The 26,579-nt window shown below is 44.5% G+C and overlaps 1 protein-coding gene across 1 annotated transcript in view; it reads left to right on the forward strand.

Moving 5' to 3' along the window:
- COL4A6 (collagen type IV alpha 6 chain) overlaps positions 1–23,197 on the forward strand; it is a 121,496-nt gene extending 98,299 nt beyond the window's left edge. Inside the window, exons 21-45 of the mRNA XM_061361881.1 lie at positions 396–556; positions 1,249–1,428; positions 2,008–2,191; positions 5,921–5,992; positions 6,415–6,522; positions 7,590–7,811; positions 8,056–8,217; positions 10,209–10,379; positions 11,072–11,215; positions 11,475–11,600; positions 12,514–12,695; positions 12,964–13,027; positions 13,504–13,578; positions 13,986–14,093; positions 14,848–14,955; positions 15,376–15,447; positions 15,975–16,100; positions 16,451–16,567; positions 17,207–17,368; positions 18,222–18,320; positions 18,594–18,740; positions 19,832–19,948; positions 20,693–20,884; positions 21,057–21,343; positions 22,118–23,197. Coding sequence (XP_061217865.1) covers positions 396–556; positions 1,249–1,428; positions 2,008–2,191; positions 5,921–5,992; positions 6,415–6,522; positions 7,590–7,811; positions 8,056–8,217; positions 10,209–10,379; positions 11,072–11,215; positions 11,475–11,600; positions 12,514–12,695; positions 12,964–13,027; positions 13,504–13,578; positions 13,986–14,093; positions 14,848–14,955; positions 15,376–15,447; positions 15,975–16,100; positions 16,451–16,567; positions 17,207–17,368; positions 18,222–18,320; positions 18,594–18,740; positions 19,832–19,948; positions 20,693–20,884; positions 21,057–21,343; positions 22,118–22,378 — 3,647 coding nt within the window. The 3' untranslated portion in view covers positions 22,379–23,197. The remainder of the gene's footprint in view (positions 1–395; positions 557–1,248; positions 1,429–2,007; positions 2,192–5,920; positions 5,993–6,414; positions 6,523–7,589; positions 7,812–8,055; positions 8,218–10,208; positions 10,380–11,071; positions 11,216–11,474; positions 11,601–12,513; positions 12,696–12,963; positions 13,028–13,503; positions 13,579–13,985; positions 14,094–14,847; positions 14,956–15,375; positions 15,448–15,974; positions 16,101–16,450; positions 16,568–17,206; positions 17,369–18,221; positions 18,321–18,593; positions 18,741–19,831; positions 19,949–20,692; positions 20,885–21,056; positions 21,344–22,117) is intronic.
- The last annotated feature ends 3,382 nt before the right edge of the window (positions 23,198–26,579 follow it).

Consider the following 26,579-nt stretch of genomic DNA (forward strand, 5'->3'; position numbering starts at 1 on the left):
ATCCAGATGAAGGTTATTGTAACTTACTGTAAGTGGGAGTCTGGATTTGCTTTCTTTAACATATAACCTTTTTAAAAACATGCAAGACTTCTGTTCTAAAACTCTCCTAAACTCATCAGTTTAGGAGAGTCTAAGCCTTTGGGAAGAGGTAAAGAAAGTGCTGAAGTTGATGCTGCAAATGTTGATTTGATGATGGGCATTGCATAGAAATTAACCTGGACAAAACCTGGGCTCCATTTGCCTGACACATGACCTGAGCAGAGTATGCACAAAATCAAATCATATGAGAATGGCTTTGTCCTAATGGAATGAAATACTGCTTTTGGAGCTCTTGCAACTGAAAAGGGGGTTTATTCAAATGAAATTGAATTTGGGGTGTTCACTGTATTTTCCAGGAGAGCCAGGTGATTGTGCTTGTGATGGAGGAGTTACAAGAACCGGTCTCAAAGGCATCTCGGGTCCACCAGGTCTATCAGGAAGCCCTGGTTTGCCAGGGGCTAAAGGCATTGGTGGAGACCCAGGCAGTGTGGGTGCACCAGGACTGCGAGGCCCTCCGGTAAGCCAGGAAGAGTTTACATTGTTGGTCGTGAATTGGAGGAGGAAAGGTGCCCATGTGCAATTGCAGGTGTTGATTGTAGTTTAAGCATAATTTCTTGTTTGCATCTTTAAAAAAGAAAAAGGACAAACCAGAGCTGATCTGTGAAAAGAAACTGAAAGTAGAGAAATTCTCACCTGTAAAAAATGAGAGAAAAAGCTGTTCTTAAGTTCTGAGAACTGTGTGTTTAGCAGTTGAGAAAAACAGTAACCATTATTCACCCTGGGGCTCCTTGGCTAATAGGCATACATGGATTAGACCAGGCTCTTCCTAAATAAGGGCTGGCTGGGGAAGCCGGGAGAGAAGACCTGGAAAATCAAGTGGTGGGATCTTTCCACATCATTGCTCATAGCTGTAAGAACTGTGCCCTAGATGCAGTCTCCTTCTCAACTGCTGTATGCTAAATGTGTTAGTGAGAGTTGAGCTGTGGTTTTATGAAACAGCACCCATAACAAACAGGATTTTCCAGAGTGCTGAGCATTGCTCACTGGCAGTGTTTACTTTGAAAATCATAGTCCATAAAGATACCAGTCTTTTGACTTTGGAGTATCCTTATCAGCATCCGTAAATGCAGCACACCAAGTTACAGGAAAGAAGATTCAGTACTTTCTCTGCGTGTTCATATTCCCGTTGCTTTCTCTTTTGGTCTGTAGGCTTCAGCTGGTCAGCAAGGTCTTCCAGGCCTTAAGGGAGAAAAAGGGGACTCGACCTATGCAACAGGCAGAGGTGCTCCTGGGGACCGTGGTGCAACAGCACCCAGAGGACCTTCAGGCATCCCGGGAACCCCTGGCAGGGATGGACTTCCAGGCTTGCCAGGCCCGCCAGGCCCTCCAGTAAGTTCAAACTGATTTAGCAGCAGTGCATCAGAATTCAAATAAGGATCAGAGACAATAGAAAAGGCCTGATTAGCCCTGTGGTAAGTCTCCAGATACGTAAAAAGCTCACAGTCCCTTTGCACAGATTTGTCTTGGTCAGGATTAATAGCTGGCATTCATTATGCCTTTGATTGCCCACTCAAAAGATAAACTTCCAGTACTGGAGTAGACCCTGGCGCTGGTTTATGTTGTGTCCTAAAAAATAAATGAAACCGCAGGTGTAATTATGAGTCAAATCATGGAATAGAAAAATCATACCAGAATCTTTCTTGTTAAAAAGAAAATAAGTGTCTTTCAGAATATGTAGTGTTTATATTTTGGCAAAACCAATATAAAATATTGTATTTAATAGTCACTGAGCTTTCCTGCATTTTGAAATAATGATGGATAATGTACAATGGTTTCCATGTACCTTCCCAGGCCCATCTCAACCTTGCATGGAACAGCTAAACTCTAGTGCATCTGTTAAAATGATAGCTGTGTGTATCCTTTTACATCTCTTTGACTTTCAGCTGTCATTGTCTTTGCTACGCACAGGGTGATGGTGGGCTAGGTTTCCCAGGTGAAAAAGGACTGCCAGGATTACCAGGCTCCAAGGGGCATCGTGGAGAAATTGGTTCTCCTGGTGTTGGATATCCAGGTGCCAGTGGACTCCGTGGGCCGCCAGGTGACCCAGGGGTGGATGGGCTTCCAGGACAAGCAGGGCTTCCAGGCCCTCCAGGTAGGTGTTGCTGGGTCTGCTGTTAATTTGGAGAGGTGCAAAGCTGCTACAAGTCAAATGGCACTCAGCTTACTGCTGTGCTTGTACCCAGGCCAGAAGATTGTATTAAAGATTTCTCTTTAAATTAATTGAAAGTGGTTTGTGAGCTCCCCAGACCTCACACAGCAGTCACAGCTTTCTCAAGTTTTCTTGCTCAGGAGGACACAGATAAAAGCAACAAATACGAAATGGTACTCAAATACTCAGTGTTGGATGGAGCTACCCACTGCCTACTGCTGGAGCACCATTTAGCACCAACAGCAGTTAGGAAGACTGATAAAATGAGCTTTTTAAAAAGCACAACCTGCTTCATTGTTCAGGTACAACTAGCGACTCCCTGGTGTCTGAGACTTGGGAAGCAGTGTCCAGAACTGCTGTAATAGTTCAGTTCAGGACTATTCAGTTCAGAGCTATTCAGTTCAGAACTATTACTGAAATAAGAAGAGCTGCAGATTTTTTTAAACTGTAGCACACTGTATGTATGAACAGGCATTGGGAAATAAAACATTGCCAGGATAAGTCAGGCTGGGGGGAGTTCAGTTATGACTGAAGCTGGTTGCTTCCTGAGGCACTACAGCTTGCTCAGTTGGTATGTCATTCCATGTACCTAAAGCATACCATAATGACAAGTGATAAGTAAATAGAGGTTTGATCATGTTTTGTTTTCATTCTCAAAGTGATTTACATTTGATTTACAAAATCAAATGTCTAAACATTAATGGAAAATATTTTCCTAGCAAAATTACTACAGAGAGCAAGACCTAACATCTTGATTCTGTGTCAGCCATTTAAATGTAATTTAAGATAAACACTATTGTTTTTCTTTGCTGCTGCTGGTTTTCAGTGTATTTTCCATTCTATGTATACTTTGGCTTCTAGATTCGTAATTCTCTCGGTATCAATAATGAAGAATCAATAATATATTTGCAAGCATAATATTGCTGCATTGGTTTCTGGGCTGATAAACTGATATTCTGAATTCAGAAATCTTGGCAGTAAGACCATGGCAGTATGCGGAGTTTGTGAGGCCAGAATAGCACTGGGAAGGTTGCACAGACATGGTGGGTGGTGTGTTACCTCACATCAGTGCCATGCTGGGTTGTTGTTAGGATGGGGTGAGGAGACAGCTAGTGTTAATGTCCCCCTGGAACAGTCTGCATAAGCTTTTTTTCCAACTCAGGTCACATGCTAAATGCTAAAGGCTTTACTAATTCATAGCTATGAATGCTTACATCTTTGTTTGGTAAATTGCCTCCTACAAAATCCACTTAAATTAAAACTGCATTGTAAGATAAATAAAAGTAAAATGCTCTATGCATGATGTGAACTCTAGATATTCTGAGAAGCACATCAGAAGCCAGCTTATTATGAATGCTACATCAAAGCTTTGCTAACACTGAATGGTCCTTTGTAGAAGAGTATCTATAGTCAAAGTATGTGGGAAAGTGTGACTAAGTCATTAGGCAGTTCAGTTTGCACCTCCATAGAAATGTGTAAGAAAACTTGTGAATGCATCGTTCCCTCCATGCTACAAAATAATTTGCATACATTAAAAGACCCTTTGATGTAGTAAGTTTCATCTAATATTAAAGAAATGTGTGTGGGTTGAAGAAGTAATCATTTCTTACACTGCTCAGACTGAAAGGCCTTATCATGAAAATGAGGAAAGACACTTAAAAAGAGGCTGTGACCTACTGAAGTTACCATGTCAAAGATACCACTGAGGAATTTCGCTTGAGTTCATGCCACGTGCGTTAAACCAGAGTGAAATAGCCTTGCTTTGGGATGGTCTAACTCAGTATTTTGTGAAAACCTAACTAATTTTACCTGGTCTTATGAGATTACTTAAAGATGTTGGAATTGACCATATTTTGCTTTTATGTCTGACAGGATTTTTTTTGTAATTGTTTCATTTCTTTGATCTTGGGATAGTATTGTGTAAACTGCGATAAGGTAGGGTATTCAGTAGCTGGGCAACACTGTTTTCCCTGTGTAATTTTAAACTAAGCCTTACTTACATCATTTTGCAAAGCACACAAGGAAACAGCCCTATTTGCATTTCAGTTATTCTCATGTGAAATATCTGTTGCTCAAATAATCCGTTGTCTCTAATCAGAGATACATGGAGTTGGTGGATGGAGCACTCAGTGAATAAGGATTGGCTGGAGTGGAGTTGTAGTCAATGGCTTGATGTCCAAGTGCAGATCAGTGATAAGTGGTGTTCCTCAGAGGTTGATATTGGGACTGGCGCTGATTAACATCTTTGTCAGCAACATGGACAGTGGAACCTAGTGCACTGATTTGTTTGGATTTAGCCAGGAAATAGTTTGACTCAGGGTCTTTGTGGAATAAAATTTGTTAATCAACTGAAAACATTAATCTTTTCTGAACAGAAACGTTTAACTTGTGCTGCTATGCTGGAAGAAATACTTCCAATGTTGCCTGGTTTAGTCCAGATGACCTCCTCAGGGCTGAAAGCAGTCACTGTTTGGAGTGCTTGATGAATAAATTTTGTTTGTCAGTCTGGGAATGGGGCTTGAATAGACGGATCCTGCAAAGAGAGCTGTAAGGAAATGGGAAGCAATATGTCTGATACATGATTATCTCATCCTTAATCAGCCTTGTGGTTAATGCCAGAGGTGAATTAGCAAATACTGGGCAGCAGTGCAGTTAGGCAGGTGCTTCTCTGTGCATATAGAAGTGCTCAGAGTAAAGAAAAACCCCACCTCTATTCCCCAGATGTGCTTCCATAGTCATCTTTTGTATGTAATCTCTAAATAGCTTTTAAAGTCCTTTAGATTCAGTTTTAGTGCATGTGTGAGGATTTAAGGCTAAGCCAGCTGTTGCAGCATAGGAGCTAATTCTGTAGTTCTCACACAGACTTCTCTTAAAATAACTGGAAGCATTTCATGATTCACAGTCTCAAATCAGATTTTGTGATAATCATTTCTGTGACTCTGGGAATGTGGCTTGAAATTTTCAGTGACCTTCCAGGAGGAATGTTGGAAGTGTTTGAGATCTCAGGTAAATCTGATGTGCTGGCAACTAATAATGCCACGTACTTTCCATTCTGCTGAAGGGGGATTGCTGGTGCAGAGAGGTGGAAGTCTGCAGTTGCTGAGTCTTGTTTGCTGCTAATAAACTTTTAAGTCTTCTGGTTATTTCTCAGTCTGACACACTGTGGAAGAAGCAGTTTGAGTACAGTTGTAATAAAACCCCTTGCTATTCCAGCTTCCATGCATGCATCTCTCTGGCCTAAACTTCTTGGGTGACAGGTTTTTCAAACACCCGTCAGTATTCCCTGGATATGTATTTTACCTTGCATGTGCCATTGGTTTTAGAATGTCACACTATAGCATAGTGGTTCTAATCATCCTCAGCTCCCACTGACTGTGCAAGTCCCAGCCCCTACCATAGGGAGGACCAGTTGCTGAGTAGGAGCCATGGATATCATGCTACAAGTAGTCCACAGCAGTAGCTGCTACCTACCTGTCAGTGGTCATGCAGTAAGCCAGTAAGTAGTAGGGATGAGATTCACCACGTTCCAAATGGTGTGAGCACTGTTTGATGTGAGTTCACTCACAGCCACTTCTGATAGGTCCTGCAAAAGGCATCTGGGTTCTAAATGTTCCTCTTCCAGCAGTCTCTCTGAAAGGGGCTCTGTGTAAGGTCAGTGTTTCTTTGTTTCAGGTATCACCTTGCCCTGCATAGTTCCTGGAGCATATGGGCCCCCAGGGACTCCTGGTTTCCCAGGACTGCCAGGTAGGGGACAAGCTGATTGTAAGGCACTGGCTGACTACCAGGAAGCACTTATTCCTCAAGGAAGAAAATACCTGCTAATTAATCTCCTCTGAGTGATAGTTATTCCAGAGTTAACTGGCACAAGCATGTTCTTTTCTGTTGTTACTGTTGTTGCTCAGACTGGTCTTAAATCCCATGGAGGATCATAATGACTGCACCAATCTTTCAAGTAGCCCCTGATCATAACCCCTCTCCTTCTCTTTTTATGTACCAGATGAAACTGCCCTAGCTTTGAGACATTTTATTTAGCTTAAATTGTGTATCCAGCAAGTGTTTTCAGCACTAGCTTTGCAGGAAGGATTTGATCCTGTTTTCCTGTGCTGTGCGTTTGTCTTCCACTGTTTGTTCATTAATACTGTTTATTAATATATTTTTACCTTTAGGTCCCAAAGGCATCAAAGGCTTTCCTGGCATTCCCGGCCAACCTGGATTACATGGATCAAAAGGACAGCCAGGATCTCCAGGAATAGTAGGCTTGCAAGGGGAACCTGGTAAGAGGGATGTTATTGGGATTCTTTTTATTGTCTGATTAATGTGTACAATATTCTATCAAAAGAGTTGTGTGACCTTCTAGGCCACTCTTCTGCCTGGTGCATTCCTAATGCTCCACTGAGAGTTCCACTGTGCTCCTTCCAAATCCAATCTCTGCAAGCAAGTGGTTGCAGCTTGGAAAAAAAACAAAAGTAATATTCAAGATACTTGTTACCTGCCTGTAGTGTTACATTGCTGCTGGAAGCAAAGAGGGCAGGCAGCCCAGTTTGTTTCTTCAGGGCCCATAGTCATGCTACCTTGTAGTTCAGGTTAACTACAAGTTTAATGTAACACTTGTTTACGCCATGTGGTACTCTGGTAAAGGCACACTGCACACAGTGTTTGGGCTCATTTTAGCTGTGGGAAGTTCTGATGGTTGTGTAAATAAAGAGCAAGAAGCTGAGGTGGTGAGGGAAGCATCCTAAAGCCAGGTTGTTGTGTATCCATCAGGTTTCTCTGGATATGGCTGAAGAAATCTCTTATCCTTTCACTTTATCAAAGGGAGATGGCATCTTAATGAGGCTGCTGGTTTCATGGCATAACCCCGAGCAGTGTGCCACATCCACACAGCAGTGCAGTTCAGTGCCTGCCCAGTACAGTGAGAGCACTTTCCAGTCCTACTTGTACCAAGGCTGCCAGCGTCTTCTGCTGCACAGAGCTGGAAGTTGTCTGACACAGAGGACAGTTAGAAAGCCGTGATGAATATAACATATTTGGAGCTTTTGTGGCTGATAGTGGTAGTGAGATACTGCCTGTTTGGAGCCTGAAATAGCCATCTTCCTCCTTTTTGTCCTTCATGCCCAATCTGCCATGTAGTGAAACCAAGCCTGTAAAGCTGTTTTAAACAGTTTCATCACTTTCTGTCACCAATTACTGTTTCTAATTGGTACTGAAACATTCTGAAACTTTCCAAAGAAGTTTGTCTTGCACATACATGTTTAAGCTGTTGATTTTGGTGTTAGGGATGCACTTGGAAGCAGATCTTCCACACTTCTGCTGAGTGACATTTTCTGGTTTTCTCTTTAAGGCTTCCCGGGGCCTCGAGGAGAGCAAGGCCCACAAGGACTTCCAGGACTGGATGGAACAGATGGTTTCCCTGGGAAAATGGGTGCTTCAGGCTTACCTGGGACGAAAGGAGCTCCTGGAGATGTGTTTGGTGCTGACGGTGGGGCCCTGGGAGAGCGTGGCCGACCTGGACTCCCAGGTGACAAAGGGCTTACAGGTGATCCTGGATTTCCAGGACCAAAAGGTAAGCACTGATGCTGCTTCTGTATGGGAATATCAAGCTGTTTCCCTTTCAGAAAGCTTTCCTCTTTCTTACTTCTCATTAAGATACTGTGTTAGCTGTCCTCTAAGCTGCTCACAGGTGACAGTTTGCTAGTTTTCTCTTTGAATCTAATGTAACTGAAATGCTTTTATTGAAACTCACTTTTTAACTAGAAGTGTGAATTTTGTTTTATTTGTTCTGTAACCTCCCACCTCTCTGTTCCCAGGGTTAGATGGCAGACCAGGCCTCCTGGGTATTAAAGGAGAACAGGGTAATCCAGGATATTCGGGTGTGCCCGGATTGCGGGGACCTCCTGGTCCTGGAGGTCCTTTTGGCATTAAGGGAAAACCAGGACCCTTGGGGTCAGTTGGCCTTACAGGAGCACCAGGTATGTAACATCCTCAAATGAAGACAAGTAGCTAAGATGAATGCTGTAATGTTGAGGAAGTGCAGGAGAGATTTGATATCTGCTAGGAGTGAGCTCCTATCTCTGGTCAGGGGTAAGAGAGGGCAGAACTAAAGCCTTTTGCCTCTGACTGCTGGACAGCTCCTGCCTAGAAAAGTTGCCCCAAGGCTGTAAGAAGTACAGCAGAAAGACAGGAGAAAGCATCTTAAATGTCTTCACATTTTGAACATCTCTGCTCTCACATGCTGGCTGTTGTATGTATCACTGACTAATTCTTATTTCCCATTTTCTTGATGATGAATATCTAATATATGAGGTTGCTTGAAATGGGACTTCTGATAGATTGAAAAATTGTTGGCTTCCTCAGAACAAGCACTTGCCTCCTCTCTCTTTCTCTTTGCTGGGTCAGAAGAGAAATCTATTTCCCTTCATTTTAAGGGGGAAAAAACCCACCACTTGAGTGCAGCAGCATTGCTCAAGCTGCACTGACTGAAGTGTTTCATGATGACAATATAGGTAAGACTTGAGAACCAAGCAAAGAGGCACCTGGGAATTAGTGGATAATGATCTGTGACATAACTCATCTGTTCTGACATGCAGAATGACAGTGCTGGAGCACAGTGACAGCAAAGGAATGAAAGCAGTCATATGTCATATGAGATGAAAATCATAGCGGTTTAAAGATTATTTCGATACTGACATTCCATTTGCCTCTCCATTGTTTTGCATTTTTGGAGTGTATGCCATATAGGACATTCCTTCAACTGCTTTTAAAACCTCTCACTGCTAGGATGGTAAACTCTAAATGATGAAGTTTTTTTTTGGAGCTGTTGTCTCTCTGAATCATTAATTTCTTTTGTACCCTTGTTCTTTCTGTTTACATATTTTGTCTGTTTTTTCCTTCGCCATGTTTCTATTCCATTTATCATCAACTCTCCATTTCTGATGTCACACTGTTTGGTTGTGGGTTCCTCACATAGGCTGTCAAGGTGAGAAAATGCAGTGTAGCATAAAAGCTCATGGACTAACAACCTAGCTTTTAAATGCTACAAGAATTGCATTGACTATAGGTGATACCCCTTATTTTAGCTAATCAAACCAGCAGGCAAAGAACCATTGTAGTGAGAATGCTCAGACAGTAACAAAGCCTGAAGCCTATAAGGAAATCTTTAATATGAACAGATTTTAATTGTGTGTGTTTTGTCTTAAATGAAGCAGCCATTTCATCTTCTGCTTGGTTGTAGCTTTAAGCATTTAAGCCCTGAGTATAACGAAGCTCACATATTGGGTGCTACTGCTGTGAATGCCTTTTTTCAGTAGACACCTGATTTTTGCTTCTCTTCCTCCTTTTGGATCTGAGCATTCTGTTTTCAATGGTTTGAGCCTTTCTTTAAAATGATAAACCATTACAAAGCTTCAGCTAGAAACATTCTGAAACACTTAGAGGCAAACCAGTGTGTACGGTGTTGGTTTTGTGACAGCAAAACCAGGGGCTTGTTCCCTTAGTGAGCAATTTGTTCTTGAGAACTACACTTTAACTACCAAGGTGGAAAAGAAACTTGTTCAAACAAGCCTCTCCAACTGATCTCTCCCAGAGGATGGGGCAGGTAGCAGAAGTTGGCAATTAATGATGCTCCCCATTCTGGTTTGGCAGCCTTGATGATAAAGGTAAGACTGGTGAGCTACAGTTTAGGGTCTGGTAAAGGAAACAAAAATGGACACACCATAAGGGGTTTCACTCTTGCCAGTTGTGTAGTGATGTAGGCAGTAACCCTCTTCCTAGGTATTTTATTGTTAGATGACTAATGCTTTTGCAATTCTAAGCTTTATGCCTTCTAGTAGGCTGCATGTGCCATAAGGTCGATCTGTCATTAAACCAGTGCTGTGTTTAAGGAGTTTGAGAAGCTGTCCGCATATTGTCCTCCTGCTTGTCTGATGTAATCTACTGAGTTCTTTCATGTTGATTGATTCAGGGCTTCCGGGAATCAAAGGCTTGATGGGGGATGTAGGTCCACAAGGCCCTGCTGGTATGAAAGGCTTCCCAGGTCTTGATGGTGCTCCAGGATCTCCTGGGGAAAGAGGATTCATAGGGCCACCTGGGCCTTTCGGTCAAGATGGACGTCCAGGTTTCTCTGGGCCAAAAGGTATGTGTTCCACTTGGGAGATAGTCTGGGATTACTGAGCCCACATAAAAAATAACCTTGTTAATACTGATTTTAGGCCTAACTTCTCAGAAGAGAATCCTGACTAGTGGTGGAAGGTATTTGTTTTGCTGATGAGTTATGAATTACAAATGATAGCTTTAATTATCGAGTCATGGTCATAAGGAGATCTGTCTTAAAGGCCTCAGGCCCTTATGGAAAAAGCATTGTGTAAATCAAGGTAGAAGAACAAGAAATGTGAAGAATTGACAAGCACTGAACAAAATTTATAGAAGGGAGAGAATGAAGCACAAAGCAGATGGGAAGTATAACCTTACAATCTGCATGGTCATTAAGCACCAATGCAATAGTTGGCTACTTGGAGAATTTGGAGTTATTTGAGGGGAAGAGTAGTAGGGCCATGTAACTGCATGTTGCTTGGAAATCGATTGGGTTTTGATCTCCAGTGGAAACAGGACCAGACTCTCCAAGATGAACTGAGAAATCAGGTCAAAAGTACCATCATTTGGAGACCTGTAAGAGAAGTGACTGTTATGTGCTTGTGCCATGAAGTTTTGCCACCCAGCATTGGGTGGTTGGCCAGCCCCATGCTGCCTTCACCTGCCAGCCAGGTGGGTGTGCAGTGTACCAGAAGAACTAATTTTCCCTTTCCATATCTCAACTTCCCTATGCAGGTGAGAAAGGGTCCTCTGGCCTGCTTGGTTTCCCTGGCATGCCAGGCCTGCCTGGTGTCCCTGGCGTGAATGGGTTTAAGGGAGCTCCTGGCACAGCAGGAGGAAAAGGGAGCCCTGGAATTGTAGGACTTCAAGGTCAAAAAGGTGAGAAGCAGGTGGCTGTGCACAGAGGGACTTGGAAGGCCCTTCCACCTCCATCTGCATATTTGATGTTTTCTTCTAGATACTGTGTTCTTTTCCTCCTTGTGAAGTACTTTGGCCTGGTTGCCAAAGATGCTGAGCACTTACTGATGAATTCACATCTGGAGACACAGAAGTTCTGGTTTTGTCTGCCAGCTCCTAGTGTTGTACCCTGTCTATGTTGGATTATTTTGCAAGGAGAATTCCTCACTTATTTCTTCAGGTGACAGAGGTGATGTAGGTCCACCTGGTCTTCCGGTCCTTGGGCCTCCAGAACAGGCACTGCAGTTCAAAGGGGACAAAGGAGATCCTGGATTAGCTGGACTTGGAGGGTTCCCTGGGCCTAGAGGTATTTCATGTTGCAGTTATTTGATAGTATCAGTTGTTCAGTAACTGGTTGTTCTCACGGCAGTGTGGTCTGGCTGTTGACAATGCCTGCAGTAGCACTATTTTCTGTTCTGCCATTCATGTTCTAGCAAGATTTGCCTATGGCAGTTATGAATTTTGAGAAAACACTTTTGCTTTGAGGCTCTGTTCTGCAAAGCTAATTCTGTCCTTCCTCCTCCTTAAGGGGAGCTTTGGGGAACAGGTCAGTTGGCCCAAATATGTTGAAAAGTCTGTGTAATGAAACGAAATAAAATAAAAGTGTGACCAGCAGGTCGAAGGAGGTGATCCTGCCCCTCTACTCTGCTCTCGTGAGACCTCACCTGGAGCACTGTGTGCAGTTCTGGTGTCCTCAACATAAAAAGGACATGGAACTGTTGGAACAAGTCCAGAGGAGGCCACGAGGCTGATCAGGGGCTGGAGCACCTCCTGTATGAAGATAGGCTGAGAAAGTTGGGGCTGTTCAGCCTGGAGGAGAGAAGGCTGCGTGGAGACCTCAGAGCAGCCTTCCAGTATCTGAAGGGGGCCTATAGGGATGCTGGGGAAGGGCTCTTCATTAGGGACTGTAGTGACAGATCAAGGGGTAACGGGTTCAAACTTAAACAGGGGAAGTTTAGATTGGATATAAGGAAGAAATTCTTTCCTGTGAGGGTGGTGAGGCACTGGAATGGGTTGCCGAGGGAAGCTGTGAATGCTCCATCCCTGGCAGTGTTTAAGGCCAGGTTGGATGAAGCCTTGGGTGCCATGGTTTAGTGTGAGGTGTCCCTGCCCATGGCAGGGGGTTGGAACTGGATGATCTTAAGGTCCTTTCCAACCCTAACTATTCTATGATTCTATGATTCTAATGAAATGAAGTGACACTCCTTTGTATAAACCAGGTGATAAAGGAATCCCAGGAAGCCGTGGACAGCCTGGTCTCCCTGGTCCAATTGGGTCAGCAAGCAAAGAGAGAGGTCTTCGTGGTGACCTGGGCTTCCCTGGTCCACCTGGGCAGCCTGGGCTGCCAGGACAGAAGGGTACACATGGTATCACTGGATTTCCAGGAATGCCAGGGGAAAGGGTAAATACCTTCTTAAGTACCTTCATCTTCTCCAAGTGGTCTTAGGAGAATCCTGTGTTCTAATTGGTACTTCTGTAGCAAAGCAGCAGAAGCTGGCAGGAGTTTTCCTTACAAAACTTCCAGATTGTTTCTGTTTGGCTCATACTGTTGAAGGACAATTTGGACAGTCTTTCTTCCTCCAGCTTTGCCGTCTGTTATCCCACACAACCCAGACTTGGAACAGCAAGAATAAAAAGCAAGGGCTAATTTTGGTTGGGGTTTTTTTTAGGGTTCAGATGGTATCACAGGAGCACTTGGATTCCCAGGACCTATTGGCCTCCCTGGCCCAAAGGGTAAGAAATCTCTCATAGTGTTCATGGGCATTCTGTACACACAGTCCTAATGTTCATGACTGAAATGAATGAGTAGTGTTCTAAAAATGGCTCTCAGTGGCTGACTCTGAAGTTCATGTCCCCTTGTAAGGGGCTTCATTCAGATGACACCAGTCCCAAGCCTAAATACTTTATGGCTCTTTGAAGGTTTTGCCACAGCATTGTGTGAAGTGTGTTGGACAGTATGAGGGGCATCCTTCTCTCCTTGTGTCAAAAGTGTAAAGACAGGAATTATGCTTAAATGTTTGTCTTATCAAGCATTTGCATGAGTGAGTTTGCATTCAGTGCTGTGTATGAGCACTTTCAAATTCAGATACACCACTTACTATTATTGCTCCATGGATCTGAAGCATGGGCAGGGTTTATTTTCATAAATAAGGCTACTGAGCAGCCCTGAAAACTGCTTCCCAGAGTCAGTTGTGGTCTTTCTCTTCCAGGTGACCAGGGAGAGACTGTTGGCATTCCTGGCATTGCTGGGGCAAAAGGAGAGCGAGGGGACCCGGGGTTCCCAGGTGAAGTAGCCCTTGATTGCTCACTTCAGGAGTGAAAAAGTCTAGGGTTTAAACAGGATTTAGCACTGCCCAGTTTGGGCATTTTTGTAATCGATGTATTCAAAAACTTTAATCCTCTTGAGGAAGCGAGATTTAAGGAGTCTGGAATCCAGGAGGGGTGCGTATCTGGATTATGATGAACACATCTGAGAACAGCCCAGTTCCAGTGCTGGGCCCCACTTCACTTCTTGAGGCGGAACTTGAGAGCTTACACTGGTATTTGGCATCCAGGAGTCCAGTCCAGGGCCCAGACCATGGCTGAGCAGGCACACATGCTGCAGCCTCAGCAAAACGTGTTTCTCATTCTCTTCACACCTTCCCCCAGTTTGACTTGTGCTCTACCACGCTGTATGTTTTTATCCTTTCAGGAGAGAGGGGGAGAGAAGGACCCAAGGGTGAACCAGGCTACCCAGGAAATACTGGGGTGAATGGACCCAAAGGTGGCCCAGGAGATCTTGGCCAAGAAGGACCAGCAGGTACGGGACTTGGCATCTAAGTTCTGCAGTTCGGGGTATGATGGTGGAACAGCACCACCTCCTTGTTTCCTTAGCCCTGGATGGTCTGTCTTAGCTAAGGCTTAAACAAGCAGGTTGACAAGATGATGAGAATTACCTTTGACACCAGTGTAAGGTGTCACCTTATCCAGTTGTGAATGATCCTGTGGGTCAAACATGGTAAATCCTGCATAATCGTAAACCTAAAGGAATTCCTTTACCAAACAGGGAAGACCTCAGTTAGATACAAGCAGTAGCAGCTTCTTTGGAGCTGCCTGTGGGCATGGCTACTCTAAAATTTTCCATTACAACACTTCTGTTCATTCCTTCCCAAACTCACCCAGAAGGATGGCTACGAGTGCCTTTGGGTCATGGCATGACACATAGATCCTCAAATTGTTATCAAGATTAAAGGTGGGAGAACAGGGAAAGTTACTGAATATTTGGTTTGAAAAGCAATGGCTTAGTAGCTCAGCACATGAACTGTTCCAGTGTGTCACTTGGTGCGTGGTGGAGAATGTCATTGCTGTGATTAAGAAAAAGCTATCAAACAGTTTGGTAAGTGCTCTGCTAGTAGTGGTAGTGAGGAGAGATTTGGATCTAGTTTGTTTTATCTAAAGAGTAGTTTATTCACCCATCTTATGAGTTAAGGGCAGGAACAGAAGCTGTAAGAGGGAGCTATGAGCTGTTCCAGCCTGCATGTGTAATACAGGGGCATTTTTCTTCTTGGTTTTAGGAATCCCTGGAAATGCTGGGCTGAGAGGAACCCCTGGGCCACCAGGACCTCCAGGGCAGCCAGGGTCTGTTGGATTCCCTGGAGCTCGTGGAACAGCAGGACCTAAGGGTATATCTGGAGCCTGCAAAGGGAGGGGAGAAATTGGGTCAGAAAACTAGGGTTTCGGCCAAGTGTATGAGCAGGCAGGCAGGCAGCACTCTGATGTGTGGGCCAGCTGTGCGTGGGAAACCAGCTCCTTTCCTGGCAACATTAGTGCAGGCACCAGCTGCTTGAAATGAGCAGAGAAGTGGTTGGAAAGGGGGAGGCTCTCCCAGGATTTGGATCACTGATGGGTGTTCAAAGAGGGTAAAACGAACGGGAGCAATGGGAAGAATTTCCATGAAGGGAGCCTGTGTGAGGGAACACTTCACATAGTGTTCCCCTTCCGCTGTGTGTCAGGTTTCTCATATACATTGCAGTCCCCACAAAACATCCTACCTGGATTATTTGCTCATTTGATCACTTTTGTCTTCCCCAATGTCCCTTCAGGGTTTCATGGATTTCCAGGTTTAAATGGCCTGAATGGCTTGCCAGGCACAAAAGGATCTCCTGGAACACCAGGTAAAGGCAATGTGTAGTAATGTCATAGCTGGGGAAATGCATACACTGATCCATCAGAAGAGCAGGTTTTTGTCTACAAAATTCACATCTTTTACCCAGTTCTGGATTTAATCATAACATGAAAAAACCCATCAGGATACAGAAATGTGCATGAACAAAGTCTTTAATGCCAGTGAGAGTTGGAGGCAGCCTGTGGGGTTGAAGAGGTTTTTCTGGTGATGGTTATCATTGAATTCCTGAAGGACTGTGTCACTGCTGGACAGTTGATGGGATGAAATCATAGAACTCTTCCCTTTTCAATGGGTGTTTGATTTTAGCAGGACAGTATCTTCTCTCAGCATCTTGCAGATTGTTTAAGTTCACTGCACAACCTGAGGCATCAAATCTTTTTCTGTTGCTCTACTGAAAACAGCAGAAAGAGTACTAAAAGGCGAATTGCTTTACTGCAGCTCAGCTTCTGTGGTAATTTAGCTGCTACTAAGCAATTTGAATGGGATCTCTTATCTTTGCTAACCATGTTTAATTAGGTCTGAGTGAAGCTGGACTGAAAGGCCCTGCAGGTCTCCCAGGTCCAAAGGGTGAAGAAGGTTCTCCAGGCTTGGGCAGAGGACCTGCAGGATTCCCTGGACCAAAAGGCTCATCAGGAGACACGGGTAAATGCTGATGTTCTGGAAGCCTAGCAGTATTGCAGCTCAGGTTAATGTGTTGCATGGTCAGCAGCATTACCAAAGAGGACTCCTGAAGCCACAGAGGTGGTTAGTAGTTTGACAGGTAAATGTTAAACCTGTGATGTGGCTATATATTTGAGAAGCAGTTGGTTACACAGTTCTTACAGTGTCTGTATCTCTCCTGAACAGCAGAATATGTGATATTCCCCCTCATGCAGTGAGATGTCTCTTTGTTCTCCTCAATGTAAATGCTATTCAGCCTCTATTTCTGTGCATAACTGTGAAGGTCACTGAAGAGCTCTGGATGCGCTCTCACTTAGCATTTCTTGTTCCAGGTCCCCCTGGTCCTGTGGGACTGCCTGGCTTGCCAGGAACACCTGGAGCTTCTATTCCTTCTGATATACGTGGGAGACCTGGGGATGCTGGCCATCCAGGAGCTGATGGGAGCTCAGGTGTGAAGAGAGGCCTCTTGAGCAGAGCGGACTAACTGAGAGGATTTGTGTTCCTTTATGTACTTCATTTGAAGAGCTCCGAGGGGAAATGACTTGGATGAGTGCTGTCACTTTAATACCCTGGGGTTTAGATTAGGGATTGAGGGAGATCTGTTTTCAGTACCTCTTACTGAATCTTGATATAATTTAGCCTGTTACTAAAGTTCACAGGTCCATGTTCATTTCACCTATTGTGGTATTGATTTGAGCATTAAGGTAGGAACTTTGGTCCAGCATTGTGTGTCTGAATTTGGACACCAGCTCCATTTTGGACTGTGGTTTCCGCAGCTGTAAGCAGAGGCTCTGCATGAAGTTTAGAAGTGTCCTGTGTGAGCTGGGAAGCAGCAAAGCCTCATTGCTCCTTCAGATGCACTTGCTGATATAACCATTGTTAAAAGGGCTTAAAAGTTTGAGACCTAAGTGGATGTAGGTGCTGGGGTCTGGTTCTTTTCCTCTGGGGGGTCATCCCTGGAAATACAGACACCCAAGCAATGACTGTCCTCTACAGACATGCACCAGCACTGTGGTGCCAGATGGCACCAGCATTCACTTTGCCCCGGGAGCAATTGTGCTAATTATAATTACCTTTGCTGTCTCTAGGTCTTCCAGGTCCTCCAGGACCACGAGGGCCCCCTGGCCCAGCTTCTGACCAAGGTGACACAGGCAACCCCGGTTTCCCTGGTGTTCCTGGCTTGCGAGGCAGTAAGGGCGACATGGGACCCCCTGGCCCAATTGGACTCCCTGGGGCATCTGGGCTCAAAGGTAATCCTGCCCTGAAAGGATCTGGGTATGGTCTGGCAGCTGTCACCTTGGTGGTATGAATGGCTGCCGTGTGGTTAGTGTGACCCTGCTCAGGTGGCAGCACTGCTGAGCTTGTTGTTTTAAGTCGTCCCTTTCAGCCCATTCAGGTTTTACTACTGCCTCCAAAGGCAGCAGAGTGAGGGCAGCTCCAGCTGCTCTTCAGTGCGTTCCTAATATTTTTCTCTTCTCTTTGTTCACTTGCATATGCTGTCCACACAGAGGTAAGATGCTGTTTCCTTCCACGTATCATGTATGCTCAGAGGCATAGCGTGGTGGATTTAGCTCTCCACAAGAGGATAAGGGGATTGTTCTGGGCTAAGGCTGGGAGCAGCTTGCTTTCTCTTTGGTCTCTGCCAAAGAAGATGAGAGGACAGCTGAAAACAAACTCTAGCAGCAAGGTTTCAAAGAAACCACACACCTCAAAAGCCAGGTTCTTCACCATTGCAAGGTGAAGGACTGCATGCTGCCCTCGTGGGCTGGCACATCCCCATCCCTCTGTGCTGTGCATAGAGGTCCATTACAAGTAGAAGTGATGTCTACTCCTCAAAAACTTTCCCTGGTTACCCAAGGAAGGGGAAGAATGCCTCAATAAAGTGTGGTTATGTAGCAGTGGAAATTTTTGTGTTGAGGCTTTGCACCCATTCTGGACATCGGAATGGGCACAGGATTCCTTAGGGTCATGGTCCCTCTCCATCTCCGAGCTGAAATGCTGCTGCCATTGCTGCCACCAGCGTGTTTCTCAGTGCCCCAGCTGTGGGTCAGGATCAGGACCCTCTGCTTAGTCCCTGAGGTCTTTAGCTGTGTTTCTTTGCAGGTATAAGAGGTGAGCCTGGCCTAATGGGGATGCCAGGTAAAGATGGGCCTGTGGGGGATCCTGGTTACCCTGGGCTGAAAGGTGAAATGGGCCGTCGAGGTGAGTGCTGGGGGTTTGAACTTGTACTTTATTGCACATGGCTTGGGCTGGGGAAGATTTCAGAGCTCCCTTCATGGGCTTACCTGGGGGACTTAGTTTCGTAGAGACTGAAATAAATCAGAAAGAGCTCGACATGCCACCTCTCACAAAGATACCCAGTGCTGATGTACTAGGGCAGTCTCAGGTTAACACCCTGCTCCTTTGTGTCAGTGTTATCATCAAACCTGAATCTTCTGTGTGCAGTACTTACACTGTCATTTGCACCATGTGCAGGTCTGCCTGGCCGACAAGGGGCTCCAGGTATCACCCCACAGCCAGAAGAAGTCACAGCCCCTGCAGGCTTACCTGGTCTGCCAGGAATTGATGGTGTGCCTGGCTTTGATGGAGATCCTGGATTCCAGGGCCCAGTTGGAAAACCAGGTAAGAAGTACACCGAGACCACTGAAATGCTGGCCTTCTGGAAGAACAACACCACTTTCTCAAATGATTCAGAAAGCTTTACAGGTTTTCCTACTAAAGGAAGTAATTCCAGCAAAATGCACAGATAGCATGTTTAGTTATTATTAGAATGTACTTGATAAATTCCTTTCATGCACTTTTATAGTGTTTTTAATTAGGTTTCCAGCACTGGCTGCAGCAGCCTGTGCCATAGCTGATACGCTGCCAGCTTTGCTACTAGCAGGTGGAGTGGTCATGAAAATGATTCACCACTGAGAATCATTTGAACTGCCACTTAAATGCTATAGCCTGAGAAGTGCAGGGAGCTTCAGCCTGCAACACTGTGGTTCCTGCTCTTTGGCAAAGCAAGTTGGGTGGCTCCTGCACCAGGTGGCTCTCCTGGGAACACAATTCCTTTCTCAGCTCTGCCACTGAGGGAATTTAAGTGTTAGTATGGGGAGGAACTGCTGAATGAAGCTTTATTAATGCTGGGCAGGCAATGAGTAACAGATGCTGCAGAGCAGTGAAGAGAGGTGTGTTGGGAAATGATTTATACTGTTTTTAATGCCCAGTCTGTGCAGAAGTTGTGCAAATGTTCACCCATCTGTTTCCAGTCATGTTTCTTTATACTAATATTAACTTTCCCCATTACTGCTCACACGCTCAGTATCTGCTTCTGTGCAATTCCCTTCTGCCTCTTTATACCGTTCTGTTGTATTTTAACTTGTAAGTTCCTGAACACTTACTGTTGGTTTGTCCAGCCCATGCCAGAGCTTTCTGGTTTGGGGTCAGGACAGCCCTGAATGGATTCTGAGTGTGCATAGGCAGGCATCTCCTGTTAGGTGCCACTAAACTCTAAACCTTTATATGTTGAGCACCCTTCACTGCCCTGAGACTTCTTAAAGATTGGTCAGTCAGATGCTCATCATCAAATACTGGGAAAGGTGAGAGACGGGTTCATGGAGAGCAAGTCAATGGCTTTAATTATACATCATATTTTCTGGAATATGGTTGCTGAAGTGAAGTCATTAGTACGAGGAAACAATGATAGTAATAATTGTATTTGATTTCAGGTGCAAAAGGTTTGCCAGGAAGGTCAGGTTTGAAAGGACGTGATGGTTTACCTGGATCACCTGGCACAATTGGGGATCCAGGACCTTCAGGTGCCCCAGGACCACAGGGATTTGAAGGTAATTTTATGCTGTAGGAGCACAGATCAGAGGGATGCAGTCAGTAGAGTTCCATTTGCTCCCGGTTCTGCAGAGACCCTCCGCAGCATGCAGTAACCTTAGGAAGACCAGGGGATGCACGTGGCCTTGTGCCTTGTATCTGCAATGAAGTCAGTTTAATCTGCAGTGAGGAAGATGATGTCACTTGTCACTGCTGGTGTTTCCCTGGGTACAGTTCTGAGCATCTTCTGGGTTTAATGTTTTGTGCATGTGGGACTCACCTCAAAGATCTAAAGGAGCGATATGGCATTGACAGTGAACACTGCTCTGAGGGGTGGGTAGCAGAGGGAAGGCACAGTGACAGAGAGAAGGGTTGGATCCTGCCACAGACTTGTAAAACTTTTGGCCTTTCTGTGTCAAAGGAATATCATCGTAAAGAGCACTGTAGCAAAAAGGAATTTATTAGGTTTTGGTTGGTACTTAGAGATCCTGAGAATTAATTGTACTGTGAAATATGTGCTAAGACAGTGGCACCAGAGTTTGGGGGCAAAGAAATGGAATGAAACGAGGTAGGAAACAGGCAGGTGCTACTGTGAAATGGCTGCTTTTGATGTGCAAAGTCTGGTTATTTATATAACAACCATCAAATCTTGGGCTCCTCGTTGTCCCACATGAACATGATGGCAGCAATGCCAAAACTGGGTACAGACCCAGCTGATGTGCACACTGCAGATCAGTAACAGCGACTCCTTTTCTGTCTTCTAGGTGTTGCTGGAAAGCCGGGTTTGCTTGGTTTGCCGGGAATGCCTGGTCGGAGCGTGGGTGTTGGATACACGTTAGTGAAGCACAGTCAGTCAGACCAGATCCCACCTTGTCCCACAGGAATGAATAAGCTCTGGGATGGCTACAGCTTATTGTACGTGGAGGGGCAGGAAAAGTCACACAACCAGGATCTTGGTGAGTTGACAGACTTCTCTCAGGCATGAACAATGTAGGGCAAAACCCTGTTTCAAATGAGCAGTCTCTACTGGGAGCAGCATCACTTGTGCCGTCCCCCACCACTCCCCTGGTATGTACCAGCTTGGAGCATTGGCAGATGCTCAGTGTGACCACTTCTCCCATTTTCCAGGTTTTGCTGGCTCCTGCTTGCCTCGCTTCAGCACCATGCCTTTTATTTACTGCAATATCAATGAAGTGTGCTACTACGCCAGCCGCAATGACAAGTCCTACTGGCTCTCCACCACTGCTCCCATCCCCATGATGCCGGTGGACAGTGGCCAGATCCCGCAGTACATCAGCCGCTGCTCGGTGTGTGAGGCACCGTCCCAGGCCGTGGCTGTGCACAGCCAGGACATCACCATCCCACAGTGCCCCCTCGGCTGGCGCAGCCTATGGATAGGATACTCCTTCCTTATGGTAAGGATACTATTGCTAAGGTAAAGGCAGCTGTAAACACTCCTAGATCTGCTCTGTGATCAGGTGACTGAGACTGTAGTCTGCGAGTTGCTTACGGGGAACTAGAGCCCTATAACTTCCTCACCTCATGCATGTCTTCCTTATCGGCTGGCCTGCTGCGGGCTTTCCAGGTTTGTTCTCATGCACCTGACTGCCTCACCTGTGCTGCTCAAGCTCAGTAGTACCATTGACATAGTACTGTATTGTCACAAATGCTCTTTGTTCTTCAAACCTTTAAATATGGAAATGCTAAACTGCATTGTCTTAATCCCCCTCTCTTAGCAGAAAATGTAGAACATTTTCCATTGCACTCTCCTAGAAGCTCATTAGTGTTAAGAGTGGTAGAAAATGATGAAGTCAGCATGATTGTTTCCAAATTTTCCCATCTTGCAAGGGAAGAGCTGGTTTTCCTTTGTATACTCAGCCTATGCACATTCCTTTGCTTATTCCCTGTGAGGGTTGGACACAGAGGCTTGGAGCATCCTGCTCTACTGGAAGGTGTCCCTGCCCGTGGCAGGGGTTGGAGCTGGTGGAGCTTTAAGGTCCCTTCCAACCCCAACCAGTCTGGGATTTTGTGATGATTTATCTGTATCCCTGACTCAGAACAGATACACACAGCCCAGGTACAGCTCTGGGTGCCTGTTTTATTCCTTTTAACCGTGCAACTGGAGGACTCCCCTCTTTCCCTCCCACTCTGTTCCTCCACACTCCTCCTAATCACCATCTTTCTTGCAGCACACCGCGGCTGGTGCAGAAGGTGGAGGCCAGTCCCTGGTGTCCCCTGGCTCTTGCCTGGAGGATTTCCGTGCTACTCCCTTCATCGAATGCAACGGGGCGCGGGGAACGTGCCATTATTTTGCAAACAAGTACAGCTTCTGGCTGACGACGGTCGAGCAGTCACAGCAGTTTGTGAGCGCTCCTCCCTCAGAAACTCTGAAAGCAGGACAGCTTCGGACGCGGGTCAGCCGCTGCCAAGTGTGCATGAAGAACTTGTAGTAACCAAAATGCGGTACCAGCCTTTGTTACCTAAGACTAGCCATCCCTGATGTGAAGAAGGATAAGTTCATAGACCTGTTTGTGTGGGGTTGATGGGTGAATCAAGACAGCCAGAGTTCTACAACAGTCAAGTGTAAAGTCCAGGAGTTTGACTGCACACAGAGGAGGGAAACACCAGTGCTCTGAAACCTCTTTTCTTATGGAACATGGTGCTATGCTTTTACTGCAGTGGGGTTTTCCCCTCATTTATGGCTACCTCAGCAAGACTATGTGCATTCCTTATTCAGACTGAAGAGTAGCTGATGTCTCTCATTGCACCGCTCCTCTGTCCAAGACAGACTTCTCATAGAGTCCTATGATTTTTCAAGATCATATGACTTATCAAAAGTTATGCTTTACTAGTGTCTTTGCAAGCAGTATTTGGTCTAGTGTTAGGGAATGAAGGCTCATTCTCCTATGAAATACAGAGCGAGCTGCAATTCACCAGTGTACTGCATGTGACTTAGAAACACTGAGCATTAACAGCTGGCAACTGATTTACTTAGGATGACTCAAAGATTAATCTGTTTTGCTTTGCTTAGTAAACAGATGAGCTGTTCTTTCCTTCACAGCCATAGAAGATGGGGTCCACTCATGTATAATAAAAGGACAGAGGCAGAAAGCCACAATTTGGTATACAGTCAAAATCCTAAACTTATCCATAACTCTGATTGCCTCTATCAGTATCTCAAGTTTTTTCTCTCCATTCTCCTCTGTGTATTTAAATACCATCAAAATGCTTTATTGCCATCAGCCAATACACAAGTATCAATCACTTTACAACACCCTAGTAACATTTTGGCTGGGTTGTTCTGTTTGTATCAGTGGTACCTTGCCCCAGGAGGGTTCATTCCCATGCCATCCCAAACTGAAGTATTAATGGAACAGTTTCTAAACTGAGACTCCAGATTAGCAGCTCGAGGCTCAATTTTTTAAATGTGGATGTAGCTGAACTTGCTTTCCTTTTTTAAAACCATAGTTTTCTTTCTAACAAGCTTGTTCGGTAGGGGCCATTCCAGTTCTTTGGGTCAACTCTTCCTTAGACAGGGCTCAGGTGACTGCAAGCAATGAATTACTATTGTAAGTAGTATTTTTAAAATCAAAGCTAATGGTCAGCAGTTTGGCACTACCTAAGAACACAAAACAGCTGAGAAACTGGTGAAGGCCCAGGCCCTTATAGACACTGCTCCCAGTTTACACTGAGATTTCACAGAATCATAGAACAGTTAGGGTTGGAAAGGACCTTGAGATCATCCAGTTCCAATCCCCCTGCCATGGGCAGGGACACCTCACGCTAAACCATGGCACCCAAGGCTTCATCCAACCTGGTCTTGACCACTGCCAGGGATGGAGCATTCACAACCTCCCTGGGCAACCCATTCCAGTACTCTTAGCTTGCTCTTCCCATCAAAATATCATGAAATAACTATTTACGTTTTAATTTTCTTCCTTGAGAAAGCTTTCAGAGCCCTTCAGCAAAGGAGTTTAAGGAGGGAAAAAAAGAAACCAGCAATTATTTGACTGATAAGGAAAGCCTCATTCTCTGTAAAACATTTCAGTTGGGCCTGCCTTCCAGGTAGCTTCTCCTGCCAGGTTATTTGTATATTTGCCAGAGTTGCCTTGTCTCTTTCTCCCATTCTTTTCAAAGGAGTGCTGGAAAGTCAGACTGAAATGCCAACATTTTCACCTTTCTAAAAATGTAGATCCTGATTTTGTCTGATAGTTTCACAATTACCTAATGCTAAGGAAAAATAACCACTTAATAGAAATGTTAAAATAATGTGCTTGAGGCTTTTTGGAAAATGGGTAATGTATATCCAGGACTGCAGTATCTTTGTTATTGTTTAAGGTATCACTGTTCCATAGCTTCATTTATTGGCATTAGTTACAAAAAAGGTTACAGACAAAGCCACTGCATCTTTTAAGGCAAACCATTTCTGTTAGGATCAACAAGATGGCAAAGGAAGACAAAGTGAAAAAGAATCAAGGGACAAGTGAAGGGACTTACAAGCTGAGGTTGCTGCATTAGCCAGTACTTCTGTCACATTTGTACAGTACTGCCAGTGTCAGTGAAAGTCCATGGCTATGCCCGTGAACAGGGCCTTGCCTTCCACCTAATTCTGCAGGTGATCAGTGTAACAAGAATTAAGATCTTGCTACACAGCTCAAAACTGTATCTGATTTGTTGTTTTCTTTTGTTAAACACTGGCTCTTCAAGGGGAAAACCAAATCACTGTCAAGGTACAATTGGTACATGCATAGGCTCTGCATGCTGCAACCTTCATAATTACAGTTAAGGGAAATACACGGTCCTATGAAGAGCATCCATTTGGAATCAGAGCTCACCAGCATGCAGAGGGGGATCATGACACAGAGTGGAATAAACATCACAGATAAACAGGGTAGCCAAATAGACACCAAGAAGAAACAAAAACTGTACGTGGCAAAAGCTGCTTTTGACAAGCCTTCCTGAGAAATATGAACACACACAACCCCTTTCCTTCTGATATGATATGGATTTAACCATCTTGGGAAGCAAACAAGGAAGAATGATGATTAGCATGTGTATTTGTCATTTCTCATGCTGTAATTTGAGAAGAATTCTCAGGAGTTTCTTCTGAGTAAGGGCAGCTTTCTGTGACAGGTACTTCACATCATTTAGGCACAGGACATACGGTTAATAACAGAAGAACCCCATGTCCCAATAGATGTGCAACAAGTTAAGCAACAAGCAGAAGCAGTTGGGTAACCTGTAAAATCAGGTGTGCACAAAAAAGTTGTCAACAATTACACAGTAAACAAAGCAGACTCCAATTACCTTTCATGCCTTTTCTTTGCAGTAACTTTTAGTGCTAATAGTTATGGTTATTCCCTCTGTGTCCCAGCCCACAGGGTCTTCCTGGTCTCTCAGCATTTGGATTGTCCATTGATCATGCAGCATTCCACAACGTTTCAGATATAAGAAGCACTGGTACTTAGTATTTCTGTGAAGAGATTAGAATGAAATCAGTAGCATGACATAGGCTCCCCAGTCTGCTTGCTATTAAAATAATGTGTGTCTAATCAAACTAGATCTATATGTTTCTTTTATTAGTATCTCAATATTGTGCTGCTTCTGAATGTGTACTTGCTAAGAGCTTTGGGAGATGATATTCACGCAAATAACTGAATGCATTAAGACAGTGCACACAAACTAAGGAAGGGAGAGGGGAAGAACATCCCTCAGAAGGATAAATTAGATTGCAGGCCCTGATACAATGCATGGCTGCAACAGATTTACTTGTACAATAAAATACACTGGTAATATTCTCACCTTTGTTAAAGACAGTCAAAGCATATCACAGCTCCTTTGGATTTAATTGTTCTCTCACTTACAAAGCCCCCACCCTTCTAATACTTTTCTGCAGCTGAAACATGACTTTCTGAACCGTTGGGTTTCTTTTTGTAAATGTTAATGTGTTTTTGCAATAAACTTGACCCATTTTGTCTTTTTTTTGCACTCCATTAGGAAGAAAATGCCTGTTTTTTTTTTTTTTTTACTGATAATTTATACCAATTACTGATAGCTTCTATAGAGAAGTAACACAAATGCTTAAACCAACTGTAATGATGGAATAGTGAGCTATCAAGAGCTGGGCCAGACAGACACTGGTAGTTGACTAATACACTTAGCAATTTTGGTAAGGTTGAGTGTTTTAGACACAGGAGGGTCTTACTCACAGTAAGTACATCTGTCTGTAAATCAGTCAGTTGTTAGGGGGTAAACATGCCTGGTAGATCACTTGGTTATAGAAATCATTTCAGAAGTTCTGGAATAAATAATTTCTGTGTTTGTCACACTATTTGTACGTAAAACACAGGGTAGCAACTTCCTGTGAAGCTTTAGTAAGTTTGAATGATGAAGTGTTGGAGGGAGGCGAACAGAAGCCTGAGAGTCTCAAAGGAAAGATGCTTCCTACGAGGAAAGTACCTGACAGAAGTATTAAGTTATCTTTTTCACGCAGCAGTGGAAATTTGGTTGTATCATTATTCAGGATTTAGAGTCAGAGCACAGAATTCTAGTGATTCCTCTGCCAGTGCTGCAGGGGTATCTCTGTATTGACTGCAGTGGCTGTTCTTAGGGGGCTCTCTGGTGAAAACTCTTTTGACAGGAGGTATAGTA

The sequence above is a fragment of the Neopsephotus bourkii genome, unplaced genomic scaffold, assembly GCF_033783945.1.
Source record: "Neopsephotus bourkii isolate Nb327-2 ecotype Australia unplaced genomic scaffold, CSIRO-AGI_Nbou_v1 NB_1067, whole genome shotgun sequence".
In the NCBI taxonomy this organism is placed as follows: Eukaryota; Metazoa; Chordata; class Aves; order Psittaciformes; family Psittacidae; genus Neopsephotus; species Neopsephotus bourkii.